General features: G+C 42.9%; 1 protein-coding gene across 1 annotated transcript in view; it reads right to left on the bottom strand.

The window, feature by feature from the left end:
- Window positions 1-13,435, bottom strand: part of LOC111980902 (RNA-binding protein Nova-1-like) — a 33,539-nt gene that overhangs the window by 9,517 nt on the left and 10,587 nt on the right. Inside the window, exon 3 of the mRNA XM_024011953.2 lies at window positions 4,312-4,478. Within this exon, the coding sequence (XP_023867721.1) occupies window positions 4,312-4,478 (167 nt within the window). The remainder of the gene's footprint in view (window positions 1-4,311; window positions 4,479-13,435) is intronic.

Raw genomic sequence — 13,435 nt, 5'->3', positions numbered from 1 at the left:
AGTGTTTTATGCATGTTCAGTTCTTGGGTCTCGAAGGCTGCGCGAGTAGAAATTTGAAATGGAAGTTATGGATCCCCCTCGTGTGCTTCTGTTATGGGGAAGTACTCAATGGAACTGACATTGAAATGTTGAGAATGATATCTGTTGGCCATCAAGTAGCCTATTCATTTATCTGCCATTGTAGGCTACTGTAGTCTACCATTTGATACAATAAATATGTTAAAATGGCGATATCACTGGAGTCATTACAAATCAATTAGTGCCACTTGTGTAGCCTACCTGGAGCTGGCAAACCAATTTAATAAATAGCCTATAACTTCAGTTTATTGTTGTTGTAGCCTTGTGTTATTATGCAATTATTAATTCATTAAATTGGAAGTTATCAAAGCTCTATCACAATTGCTGATCAGTAGGTAGAATGCATTAGATTGACAGTAACAGTAGTTAGATTAGGCTAAAGAAAAAAAACACTGGCTGTTGTTGACAAGCATATTCAGTTCATATCCATATTCTTAATATTTGGTTCAGTGATAGAAATTATGACCCCATCCTCAGTACCCTATTCCAGCAGGCTATTGGGCAACACAAGCACTTCTTACCTCGAAATCACCTCGCTATTCATGTTGAATAAATGAGTCTGTCAATTTGAACGAAGCAAGCCGCTAAATCATTCTGCTTACATCTTGCCTACATCTTGGCTAGGCTACTGTAGGCTATCTGAAATTAGATGTAGACCTATCAGGGCTATAGGCTACCTGCATATAGCTAAGATCCTCCTGATTCATGCTTACAAGCAAAAATTAAAGCAGGAAGCACCAGTGACTCGGTCTATAAAAAAGTGGTCAGATGAAGCAGATGCTAAACTACAAGACTGTTTTGCTATCACAGACTGGAACATGTTCCGGGATTCTTCCGATGGCATTGAGTACACCACATCGGTCACTGGCTTTATCAATAAGTGAAGTGCATCGAGGACGTCATTACCACAGTGACTGTACGTACATACCCCAACCAGAAGCCATGGATTACAGGCAACATTCGCACTGAGCTAAAGGGTAGAGCTGCCACTTTCAAGGTGTGGGACTCTAACCCGGAAGCGTACAAGAAATGCTGCTATGCCCTGCGACAAACCATCAAACAGATAAAGCGTCAATACAGGGCTAAGATTGAATCATACTACACCGGCTCCGATGCCTGTCTTATATGGCAAGGCTTGCAAACTATTACAGACTTCAAAGGGAAGCACAGCCACGAGCTGCCCAGTGACATGAGCCTACAAGATGAGCTAAATCACTTCTATGCTCGCTTCGAGGCAAGCAACACTGAGGCATGCATGAGAGCATCAGCTGTTCCGGGCGACTGTGTGATCATGCACTCAGTAGCCGACGTGAGTAAGACCTTTAAACAGGTCAAAATACATAAGGCTGCGGTGCCAGACGGATTACCAGGACGTGTGCTCCGGGCATGTGCTGACCAACTGGCAGGTGTCTTCACTAACATTTTCAACATGACCCTGATTGAGCCTGTAATACCAACATGTTTCAAGCAGACCACCATAGTCCCTGTGCTCAAGAACACAAAGGTAACCTGCCTAAATGACTCACTCAAGTCCGTAGCCATGAAGTGCTTTGAAAGGCTGGTCATGGCTCACATCAACACCATTATCCCAGAAACCCTAGACCCACTCCAATTTGCATACCGCTCAAACAGATCCACAGATGATGCCATCTCTATTGCACTCTACACTGCCCTTTCCCACCTGGACAAAAGGAACACTTATGTGAGAATGCTATTCATTGACTACAGCTCAGCGTTCAACACCATAGTACCCTCAAAACTCATCACTAAGCTAAGGATCCTGTGACTAAACACCTCCCTCTGCAACTGGATCCTGGACTTCCTTATGGGCCGCCCCCAGGTGGTGAGGGTAGGTAGCTACACATCTGCCACGCTTTTCATCAACCTTGGAGCCCCCCTGGGGTGATTGCTCAGTCCCCTCCTGTACTCCCTGTTCACCCACGACTGCATGACCAGGCACGACTCCAACACCATCATTAAGTTTGCTGACGACACAACAGTGGTAGGCCTGATCACCGACAGCGACGAGACAGCCTATAGGGAGGAGGTCAGAGACCTGGCCGGGTGGTGCCAGAATAACAACCTATCCCTCAACGTAACCAAGACTAAGGAGATGATTGTGGACTACAGGAAAAGGAGGACCGAGTATGCCCCTATTCTCATCGATGGGGCTGTAGTGGAGCACGTTCAGAGCTTCAAGTTCCTTGGTGTCCACATCACCAACAAACTAGAATGGTCCAAACACACCAAGACAGTCGTGAAGAGGGCACGAGAAAGCCGATTCCCCCTCAGGAAACCAAAAAGATTTGGCATGGGTCCTGAGATCCTCAAAAGGTTGTACAGCTGCAACATCAAGAGCATCCTGACTGGTTGCATCACTGCCTGGTACGGCAATTGCTCGGCCTCCGACCGCAAGGCACTACAGAGGGTAGTGCGTACGGCCCAGTACATCACTGGGGCTAAGCTGCCTGCCATCCAGGATCTCTACACCAGGCGGTGTCAGAGGAAGGCCCTAAAAATGGTCAAATTGCCACCCCAGTCATAGACTGTTCTCTCTACTACCGCATGGCAAGCGGTGCCAGAGTGTCAAGTCTAGGACAAAAAGTCTTAACAGTTTTCACCCCCAAGCCATAAGACTCCTTAACAGGTAATCAAATGGCTACCCGGACTATTTGCATTGTGTGCCCCCGCCAACCCCTCTTTTACGCTGCTGCTACTCTCTGTTTATCATATATGGACAGTCACTTTAACTATACATTCATGTACATATGTACATACTACCTCAATTGGCCCGACCAACCAGTGCTCCCGCACATTGGCTAACCGGGATATCTGCATTGTGTCCCGCCACCCGCCAACCCCTCTTTACGCTACTGCTACTCTCTGTTCATCATATATGCATAGTCACTTTAACCATATCTACATGTACATACTACCTCAATCAGCCTGACTAATCGGTGTCTGTATGTAGCTTCGCTACTGTATATAGCCTCGCTACTGTTTTTCACTGTCTTTTTACTGTTGTTTTTATTTCTTTACTTACCTATTGTTCACCTAATACCTTTTTTGCACTATTGGTTGGAGCCTGTAAGTAAGCATTTCACTGTAAGATCTACACCTGTTGTATTCGGCGCACGTGACAAATAAACTTTGATTTGAAAACCAAGGCAAAGTTGAATTGCAATCATAAACCCAGATTTTAGTCTGTAGCCTATGCCTATTGAAATAACAAGACAATCTCGCAAATGGGCCATTTATAACGGTTTGTAGTCTTAACACCTGACATAATAACGGCACAATTGCCATTTTTTTAAAGTGTTTTTTTGCGCAGAGACTTTGAAATCCTCTGTCCAACTTTCATCACTCAAACTCTCCTGTCTGATATATTTATATTTATGCACATGCGCAAAAGGGATTTATTTACATGTATAGCCTGGGTGGTTCGAGCCTTGAATGCTGATTGAATGACAGCCGTGGTATATCAGACCGTATACCACTGGTATGACAAAAAAATATATTTTTACTGCTCTAATTACATTGGTAACCAGTTTATAATCGCAATAAGGCACCTTGGGGGTTTGTGGTATATGGCCAATATACCACGGCTAAGGGCTGTATCCAGGAACTCCGCGTTGCGTCTTGCTTAAGAACAGCCCTTAGCCGTCGTATATTGGCCATATACCACACCCTCGTGCCGTATTGCTTAAGTATGGAACGGGTATGACAAAAAAAACGTTTTACTGTTCTAATTACGTTGGTAACCAGTTTACTGTATAATAGCAATAAGGAACCTTTGGGGGTTGTGGTATATGGCCAATACACGGCTAATGGCTGTATCCAGGCATTCTTGCAACATATTCAAATTCCTTTATTACGTCACGTCATAGCTCGCATTTATTATTTTGATGAAAACCAGATGCAGCTTCTAATGTCATTACAAGTTACGTCGATATTTCTTCTTAATTGGCCCGATAACGTTATGGAAAAAGGGTTTATTGCATAAATGTGTCAAATCCTCTCTTGTTGCAGAAAAAATATGGGCTACTTTTCAGGCCTTCTGTACGGGTTTTGAGTGGTCATTGGGTTAGAAATTTTAGTTAGACCTGGAAACCCTGCTTATGACATGTCAATATTGTAGACAAACAGACAGATCATCAGGGAAGGAACATGCTTTGATCTGTCAAGTATGATGGTCGGTCAGGGCTGGCTGACTGTGAGTGGACCGTGCCTCACCTGTTTGACGCGGTCGGGGTTGACAGTGGTCTGTGGTTGCAGTATGCTGACTGGCTCTGTTTTCTGGGCGCTCTGAGGCATCTCACGGACTTTCTCCGCGATGAAGCTGTGGACGCTATTCAGCGCCTCGACTGTACCCTGTATCAGACATACACGCTCTGTGGTTCCTGTGTGGAGAGAAGAGAAAACATATACATCTCGGTGTATCAATACTACTTTCTTTGGGATCACAGTCTTGTGAGAACATAGATTCTTGTGCCTTGAGGTCAGCGTCTGCTATGGCTGTAGTATATCACTTGCAAGAGACTTCCTTGTTCAATTTAAGGAACAGGATTTCTTGGATAAAACATGTTTTTATCAAGTACCTGTTTTACTAAAACTAGTACTTAGTGTTGCAAAGCAACCTAATTTATAACTGAATAGCTACTTATGCAGTGACTATTTGCAGAAAAAAATGGATGCTCAAGGTTTGATATCACAGTTTCTTTATGCAGTGGTGCTAATTGCTAACCTATCCCATAATACCCCACCTCCCAAGTAGGCGCTCAAAAATAGAGCAGCTAAAAGAGTAGGATTCCTCCTAAATTATGTAACTCTTCCAGGGCCCTGGAATGCAGGGCCTTTCCTTTCCCCACTGCCCCGTCCATAGTCTCCATACACCCTTCCCTCTTGCAAGTTTCTTTCTACACCCCCGTTGTCGGGCCTACCGGAATTCCGTTGCCATGGTTAAGGAGCTGCGCTGTGGAAACAGGTGATGTAACAGCATGTCCGTTCTACAGCCTGCTTCTCTTCCTTTGACTCCTTCGCTTTCTCTCCCTCTCTTACTCCCCTCGTTTGCCTTGCTTTATTTCTCTCCTTCCTTCGCACAGATTCACATTCAAGAAAAACTTAAATATGTTTTACCTCATTTCTACCAGCATGCCACATGTGGAATCAGAGGGAAAAAAACTTGAGACCACCTTTACTCCACACACAGAGCCTTTATTTGGCAAATCTGACCATAATTATATCCTCCTGATTCCTGCTTACAAGCTAAAACTAAAGCAGGAAGTACCAGTGATTCGTACATATCAAAACCAGAAGCCATGGATTACAGGCAACATCCGTATCGAGCTTAAGGCTAGCGCTGTCGCTTTCAAGGAGCTGGATCCGGACGCTTACAAGAAATCCCGCTATGGCCTCAGATGAACCATCAAACAGGCAAAGCGTCAATACAGAACTAAGATTGAATCCTACTACACCGGCTCTGATGCTCGTCGGATGTGGCAGGGCTTGAAAACTATTACGGACTACAAAGGGAAACCCAGCCACGAGCTGCACAGTGACGTGCTCCTACCAGACGAGCTAAATGCCTTTTATGCGTTTTATGTGAGCAAGACAAAAGAGCTGTGGACTATAGGAAAAGGAGGTCCGAACAGGTCCCCATTAACTTCGACAGGGCAGTAATGTAGCGGGTCGAGAGTTTCAAGCTCTTTGGTGTCCATAAGACCAACGAACTATCATGGTCCAAACACAACAAGACAGGTTTGAAGAGTGCACAACACCTTCTCTCCCTCAGGAGACTGAAAAGATTTGGCATGGGTCCCCAGATCCTTAAAAAGTTCTACAGCTCCACTATCGAGAGCATCCTGACCAGTTGCATCACCGCCTGGTATGGCAACTGCTCAGCATCTGAACGTAAAGCGCTATATAGGGTAGTGCGTATGTCCCAGTACATCACTGGGGTTTAAGCTTCCTGCCATCCAGGACCTATATATTTAAAAAAATGATTTAACCTTTATTTAACCAGGAAGGGCTCATTGAGATTTGAAATCTCTTTTTCAACAGCGTTCTGGCCAAGATAGGCAGCACCAAGTCATTACACAATTACAGACAGACATGAAAAACTACAAGTAATCTAGTAAAAAAACTGAGAATTCACAAGAGTAAAACAAAATCATAAAACAGCAAATTAAAAGCATTGACAGGTCAGGGAATCAGCCTCAAAATCATTCATCAATGATTTAAAAACACCAATCGGTTCTTCCAGTTGAAAAGTATTTTGTAAGGCGTTCCAAGCAGAGTACATAAAAGCCTTTTTACCAAATTCAGTTCGGACATTTGGAACAGTTAGCAGGATAAAGTCATGCGAACAAAGAGAGTACCCATCACATTTCTGAAAAATATAAAAATGCCTTTTTTTGTTAGTTGTTGAATATGCAATTTAAAAGAGAGGCCATCATCATTTCAAATGCCAAGATATTTATATGAGGTTACAGTCCCAATCTCATTGCGGTAGTAATAGGTGAAAGGTTCAGAGGTCTATTTCTTGCTTTAGAAAACACCATTAGTTTAGTTTTGTCAATATTGAGGATAAGCTTCAATTGACACAAGGTATGTTGAACAGTATAAAAAGCAGTTTGCAAGTTCTGGAAAGCTTTTGTGAGAGACGAGTCACAACAATAAATAACAGTATCATCAACATAAAAGTGAAGTTGCACATTTTGCACATTTTTGTCTAAATTATTTATATAAATAGTGAATAAGAGGGGACCAAGTACAAAGCCCTGGGACACACCATTACAGACAGACAATTTAACAGACATGAGTCCATCAAATTGAGTGCACTGAGTTCTATCAGACAGATAGTTAGCAAACAATGCAACTGAATGCTCTGAAAGACCTAAGCTCGACAATCTCTGACTCAGTATAGCATGATCAACTGTATCAAAAGCCTTAGAGAAGTCAAGGACTTCAGTGATATAATTTAAAACCTTAATGGCTGCTGTAATTGTGTTATGTTTCTTCCTGAAGCCCGATTGGTACGTTGATAAAGTAGAGTTACTATATAAAAAGGTTTCAAGTATTTTCGCCAGGGGTGACAGCTTTTAGATTGGCCTATAATTATTTAAAAGAGTTGGATCTCCCTCTTTTATTAAAAGTGGTAGGACAAATGTGTCACGCCCTGACCATAGAGAGTATTTTATTCTCTATTTTGGTTAGGTGTGACTAGGGTGGTTGATCTAGTGTGTTGATTTCTATGTTGGCCTGGTATGGTTCCCAATCAGAGGCAGCTGTTTATCATTGTCTCTGATTGGGGATCATATTTAGGCAGCCATTTCACCACTGTGTTTTGTGGGATCTTGTTTATGTGTAGTTGCCTGTGAGCACTGCTTGAGCTTCACATATCGGTTATGCTTCTTTGTTGTTTTTGTGAGTTTCATTTGATTAAACATGTGGAACTCTACGTACGCTGCGCCTTGGTCCGTTAATTCATTAGACGATCGTGACAAAATGCTGATTTCCAGATCTTTGGAATTTCAATACATTCCAGGGTTAGATTGAACAGATATGTACTGTAAGTGGTTCAGCTATGAAATCAGCTGCCAGTTTTAAAAAGCAGGGATCAAGAAGATCAGGACCTGCAGGCTTTCTCTGATCTAAGGATTTCAGGGCTTTATGTACTTCCTGCACTGAGAATGGCAAAAAGCTAGAAGTTGGACCAGCTCTCACTGGTTCATCCACACAGGGTTGTACAGAGACAGAGGATACTGAATCAAACAGCCTACCAGATGATACAACGTGCTTATTGAAACAATTCAGCATTTCAGTTGTCATATTCAACCACAGAGTCCTTCAATACACATGACAGTAATTCATGTAAACATTACAGACATAGACTTAATAGCCTTCCAAAACTTTCTAGGGTCATTCTTGTTATCAGTGGTAACAGACATAACATTTTCAGACTTGGCCTTCCTGAGAAGAAAAGAACACTTGTTTCGTAGCTGCCTGAAAAGAAGCCAATCAGCATCAGAATATGATTTCCTTGCTTTAGCCCAGGCTAGATTACGTTTGTTAATAATACAAGACATCTCAGAAGAAAACCCTGGATTATCCCGCCCTTTAACTCTGAACCTGTGGAATGGGGCATGTTTGTTTACTATTTGGATAAAAAACAATCTGAAAGAATTTACAGGCAGTTTCCACTCCAGACAAAATAAAACAAATCATGAAAGAAAGCCTGCTCATTAAAACTCTTTAAATGTCTTACGAATAAAGCGTGGGTTTGTTTTAGGAACCTTCGTATTTCTAACAGCAACAACAGCACAATGGTCACTTAAATCATTACAGTAAACACCAACCACCGAATATTTATGTGGAACATTTGTCAATATCAAATCAATCAGGGTAGATTTCTCTGGACATTTGAGATGTGGGTGAGTTAATCACCTGGGTACGGTAAGATTCATAGAATTACAATACATTTTATAATCAGAGACCGACTTTAACCAACACCAGTTGAGCTCACCAATCAAGATAATTTCACTGTAAAGAAGTTTAGACATAAGGTGCATCAGAGAAGAAAATACATCACTGAGAGCAGAGGGGGGTCTATAACAGCCCATCACAGTTATAGAGAGACCCTTTGAAACCTCAAGATTCAAAGCAAGAAAGTACAAGAAAGTACAACTGTTTACAAATAGTTGAAGACTTTGCCACACTTACAAGGAATTTAGTCTTTACATATATAGCCACACTCCCACCTTTCTTAACTTGATCAGTGCGATACACATTGTAACCATTTATACAAATATCCTTATCTAGAACAGACTTGCTGAGCCAGGTTTCAGAAAACACAATTACATCAGCATCAGTTGATTTAGCTCAAATTCTTACCCCATCCACTTTTGACAACAGTACATTTAAATGAAAAATACCAAAACCAGATCTAGATTTAAAATCAGAGGGGGTTTGGAGACATTGCATATCAGGGCCAGGTTTAGGATGCACGTTACCTGATATCAACAAAATTAGAATAACTAGGCACCTCTGTTAAATAACCTTCCACGGCTTCTCTTTTTTAATAGACTTACTGCAAGCGAATTCTACAAGTGAGTTACCAGACAATACAAAACAGTCATTTAAAACCATTAGACTTTGGTAGTGACACAAGTTCGTACCGTTCACATCATGCCTCAAAGGCATCGGCACTTGGACTAGTGGACCGGGTGAAAAAGAGCGAGTTTCCGCAGACAAAATGTCTAATGGACGGGAGAGCACATTGTCAGGTGTACTCACCCAGCGACAATGTATGTTTTCTCCAGAGTTCAGTAAAGTCAGTGCACAAAGCAATACCATGGAAATTGTCATTTTCTCTGAGAGATGTAAGAAATAGAGGCCAAGGAAAGGTAAGGGGAGAGAGAGACTGTGCGTATGTATGAGTCTGTACGTGAGTGTGTGAGTAGATTGGGTGTGGGGGTTGATAGAGAGAACGGGTTGGGGATTGTTGAGCTGCCTCTGATAGCCAGGCGGAGAGCGAAGAGGAGCAGCTTGGACGAGACACTCCGCAGAGGGAAAGCTGAAGATAGAACCCAGGCCAGCCAGAGAGAGAGTTACTTTGGTAAACTTCAAGTAAATAAGTGCAAATAGCTAAAAAATATATATCAGAGTTGAGGGAGACCCGCGATCTTTGCACCAGCAAAACGAAATAGTTTGCACTACACAACAAGGAAATTGTAGATTTGCTCCACCATAAATGAATAGGTTATTAGTAGGTTAAAAATTACAAGTCACAGACAAACGACTTGACATGCTGCCATCTTGGATTGACCTATATATTGTCCCTAGAATTTCTAAGCAAACAGCTGGAGGCAGGGCTTTCTCCTATAGAGCTCAATTTTTATGGAATGGTCTGCCTATCCATGTGCGAGACACAGACTCGGTCTTGACCTTTAAGTCTTTATTGAAGACTAATCTCTAGTAGGTCCTATGATTGAGTGTAGTCTGGCCCAGGGGTTTGAAGGTGAACAGAAAGGCACTGGAATGACGAACCGCCCTTGCTGTCTCTGCCTGGCCGGTTCCCCTCTCTCCACTGGGATTCTCTGCCTCTAACCCTATTACGGGGGCTGAGTCACTGGCTTACTGGTGCTCTTCCATGCCGTCCCTAGGAGGGGTGCTTCACTTGAGTGAGTTGAGACACTGACGTGATCTTCCTGTCTGGGTTGGCGCCCCCCTCGGGTTCGTGCAGTGGGGGAGATCTTCGTGGCTAACTCGGCCTTGTCTCAGGATAGTAAGTTGGTGGTTTGAAGATATCCCTCTAGTGGTGTGGGGGCTGTGCTTTGGCAAAGTGGGTGGGGTTATATCCTGCCTGTTTGGCCCTGTCCGGGGGTATCATCGGATGGGGCCACAGTGTCTCCTGACCCCTCCTGTCTCAGCTTCCAGTATTTATGCTGCAATAGTTTATGTGTTGGGGGGCTAGGGTCAGTCTGTTATATCTGGAGTATTTCTCCTGTCATATCCGGTGTCCTGTGTGAATTTAAATATGCTCCCTCTAACTCTCTCTTTCTTTTCTCTCTTCTCTTGGAGGACCTGAGCCCTAGGACCATGCCTCAGGACTACCTGGCCTGATGACTACTTGCTGTCCCCAGTCCACCTGGTCGTGCTGCTGCTCCAGTTTCAACTGTTCTGCATGCGGCTATGGACCCCTGACCTGTTCACTGTTCACCGGACGTGCAACCTTGTTCCGGACCTGCTGTTTTCGACTCTCTCTCTCTACCGCACCTGCTATCTCTAACTCTGAATGATCGGCTATGAAAAGCCAACTGACATTTACTCCTGAGGTGCTGACCTGTTGCACCCTCTACAACCATTGTGATTATTATTATTTGACCCTGCTGGTCATCTATGAATGTTTGAACATCTTGGCCATGTACTGTTATAATCTCCACCTGGCACAGCCAGAAGAGGACTGGCCACCCCGCAGAGTCTGGTTCCTCTCAAGGTTTCTTCCTAGGTTCCTGCCTTTCTAGGGAGTTTTTCCTAGCCACCGTGCTTCTACATCTGCATTGCTTGCTGTTTGGGTTTTTAGGCTGGGTTTCTGTACAGCACTTTGTGACATCGGCTGATGTAAAAAGGGCATTATAAATACATTTGATTGATTGATTGATTGATAGATATACTAGGTGGTGTCAGAGGAAGGCCCCAAAAATTGTCAAAGACATCTGTCACCATAGTCATAGACTGTTCTCTCTGCTACCGCACGGCAAGCTGTACCGGAGTGCCAAGTCTAGGTCCAAAAGGCTCCTTAACAGCTTCTACCCCCAAGCCATAAGAATGCTGAACCATTAATCAAATGGCCACCCGGACTACTTACTTTGTTTTTACACTGCTGCTACTTGCTGTTTATTATCTATGCATAGTAACTTTACAAATTACTTTGACTAAACTGTACCCCTGTATATTGCCTCGTTATTTTTATGTCATTTTCTTGTATTACTTTTAGATATAATTGTTTTACTTTATTTAGTAAATATTTCCTTAACTTTATTTCTTGAACTGCACTGTTGGTTAAGGGCTTGTAACTAAGCATTTCACGGTAAGGTTGTATTCTGTTGTATTTGGCGCATGTGACAAATAAAATATGATTTGAAATACTTCTACACCCACATCATACATTCAATCTCACACCACCAGCTTTACAATAAGCACTACATTGTGTTATATCTATCAAAATAAATAATTAATTAAATTACAAAGAATTAATCGACTGTTGAAATGACTTGCTGGTGAACAGAAATCTGATCAAATACAACAATCCAATAAGTGAAAAATGTATTCAATACTAGTGACAAGACCTTTTAACTGGGGGGGGGGGTTCTCTGTTAGCGACGAGAGTCAACCTAACCGAGTTTTCTCCTATCAGGAAGACCGGCTGGTTGAGACTGGCCTGTTACGTTTGCGGGTTCATACTGCTCCACTCTAGCCAGTCCGGGCCATTTGTGTTCCTTTCCTTTTAATGTGAGCTCATCTCCCCTTACAGAATTGGGTGACACACATCTGCCCTTAGAAGAACTTGTCAACATTCAGGAAATGTCCGTCAAAGTTATCAAAACACACAGCCCACACAGTCTGGTGACGGGACAGGATCTCACTCAAACTCGATCCAACTCCGGCTGGTTGCTACTGTTCCCATCTTAGAGTCCAATGTAAAGACATTCAACCATATTGTCTTTCAGTAGTTATGCTGTGTGGCATGGACAGAGTATAGTCCCTATGGGGCTACTACTGTAGGTTGCATCATGGGTTTACGTATACTTGTGCCTGTGCCTCAAAGTGCTGTCATACATTGACTGAGACGGGTTAAGAACCGCAATGGTTTCTTTTCAAGTAATTTGGGTGGGATTGAGGTTCTCTGGGAGCTTGGTTTACTTGACAGCGTTATTAGGAGCAGTTATCATATAGGTTCTGATATGTGTGTAATAAAAATGAGAGTAACAGTATGTTTAATCTTAGAGGGAGGTCTGGCACACAGGGCAGCAGTTCCAAAGGCAGAATGATGTAGGACCTTGAATTTGGAGTCCAGTGGCTTCAGTAAAAGCCTGCAATTTTTTAACTGCAGAGGGCTATAAAGCAGTAACAACTATCTGCGTTTCACTATGAATACTAAAAGGCTGTCTTCAAAGCATTTCAATGAGGTTACTTAACTATGTAACATGCTTTTTGATCGAACTACCTCACACAAAATGGACTGACATGGTGTTGTTTTTCAGGGTGAGGTCAGTCTTTCTGTTTTTCGGCTAATCTAAAAATTCAGCACCATTCCTATGACATCATAACTATTTTATCTGTTTGTGAAGCACAGTGTGTAACTTTATATGCTAACTGAGCTGACGGCTAGCTGCACAAAGCAGGGAGCCTGGATTGTTGGTTCTTTGCGCCCTCACCAAGGACTCTCAGCTTAATTTGCAGCTGCTGTGAAATTTGTGTGTGTGTGTGCACATTTGTGCGTATGTACATTAATGCGTGCACGTGTGTACAGTATGAGTGAACAGTATGTTGTTCAAATACTGGGGTATGGTTAATTCTGTCAGTTATGGTATAAGTAAGGATGTGATTGAATGACAAAAGGGGGCTGGGGCTGTTCGTTACGAGGCAAACAAAACTCTGTAGAGACGGCACAATGCCTTCTAATCTGGATAAAACTTCCAAACTATTAAGAACAAGTGCTATGAGAAAAACAGGCTCAGGAGGGAGAGAGAGAGGGGAAGAGGAAAATTGGCGTAGTGAGAGAGCAGTTTGATTACAGCTGGGGCTCAGTCACTTCCAAGGAGAGAGAGATTGAAATAGGCTATTTCTGGGACTG

Source organism: Salvelinus sp. IW2-2015, linkage group LG20 (genome assembly GCF_002910315.2).
Source record: "Salvelinus sp. IW2-2015 linkage group LG20, ASM291031v2, whole genome shotgun sequence".
Classification (NCBI taxonomy): domain Eukaryota; kingdom Metazoa; phylum Chordata; class Actinopteri; order Salmoniformes; family Salmonidae; genus Salvelinus; species Salvelinus sp. IW2-2015.
The sequence above is the reverse complement of the archived record's forward strand: the minus strand, read 5'-3'. Positions and strand labels throughout refer to the sequence as shown.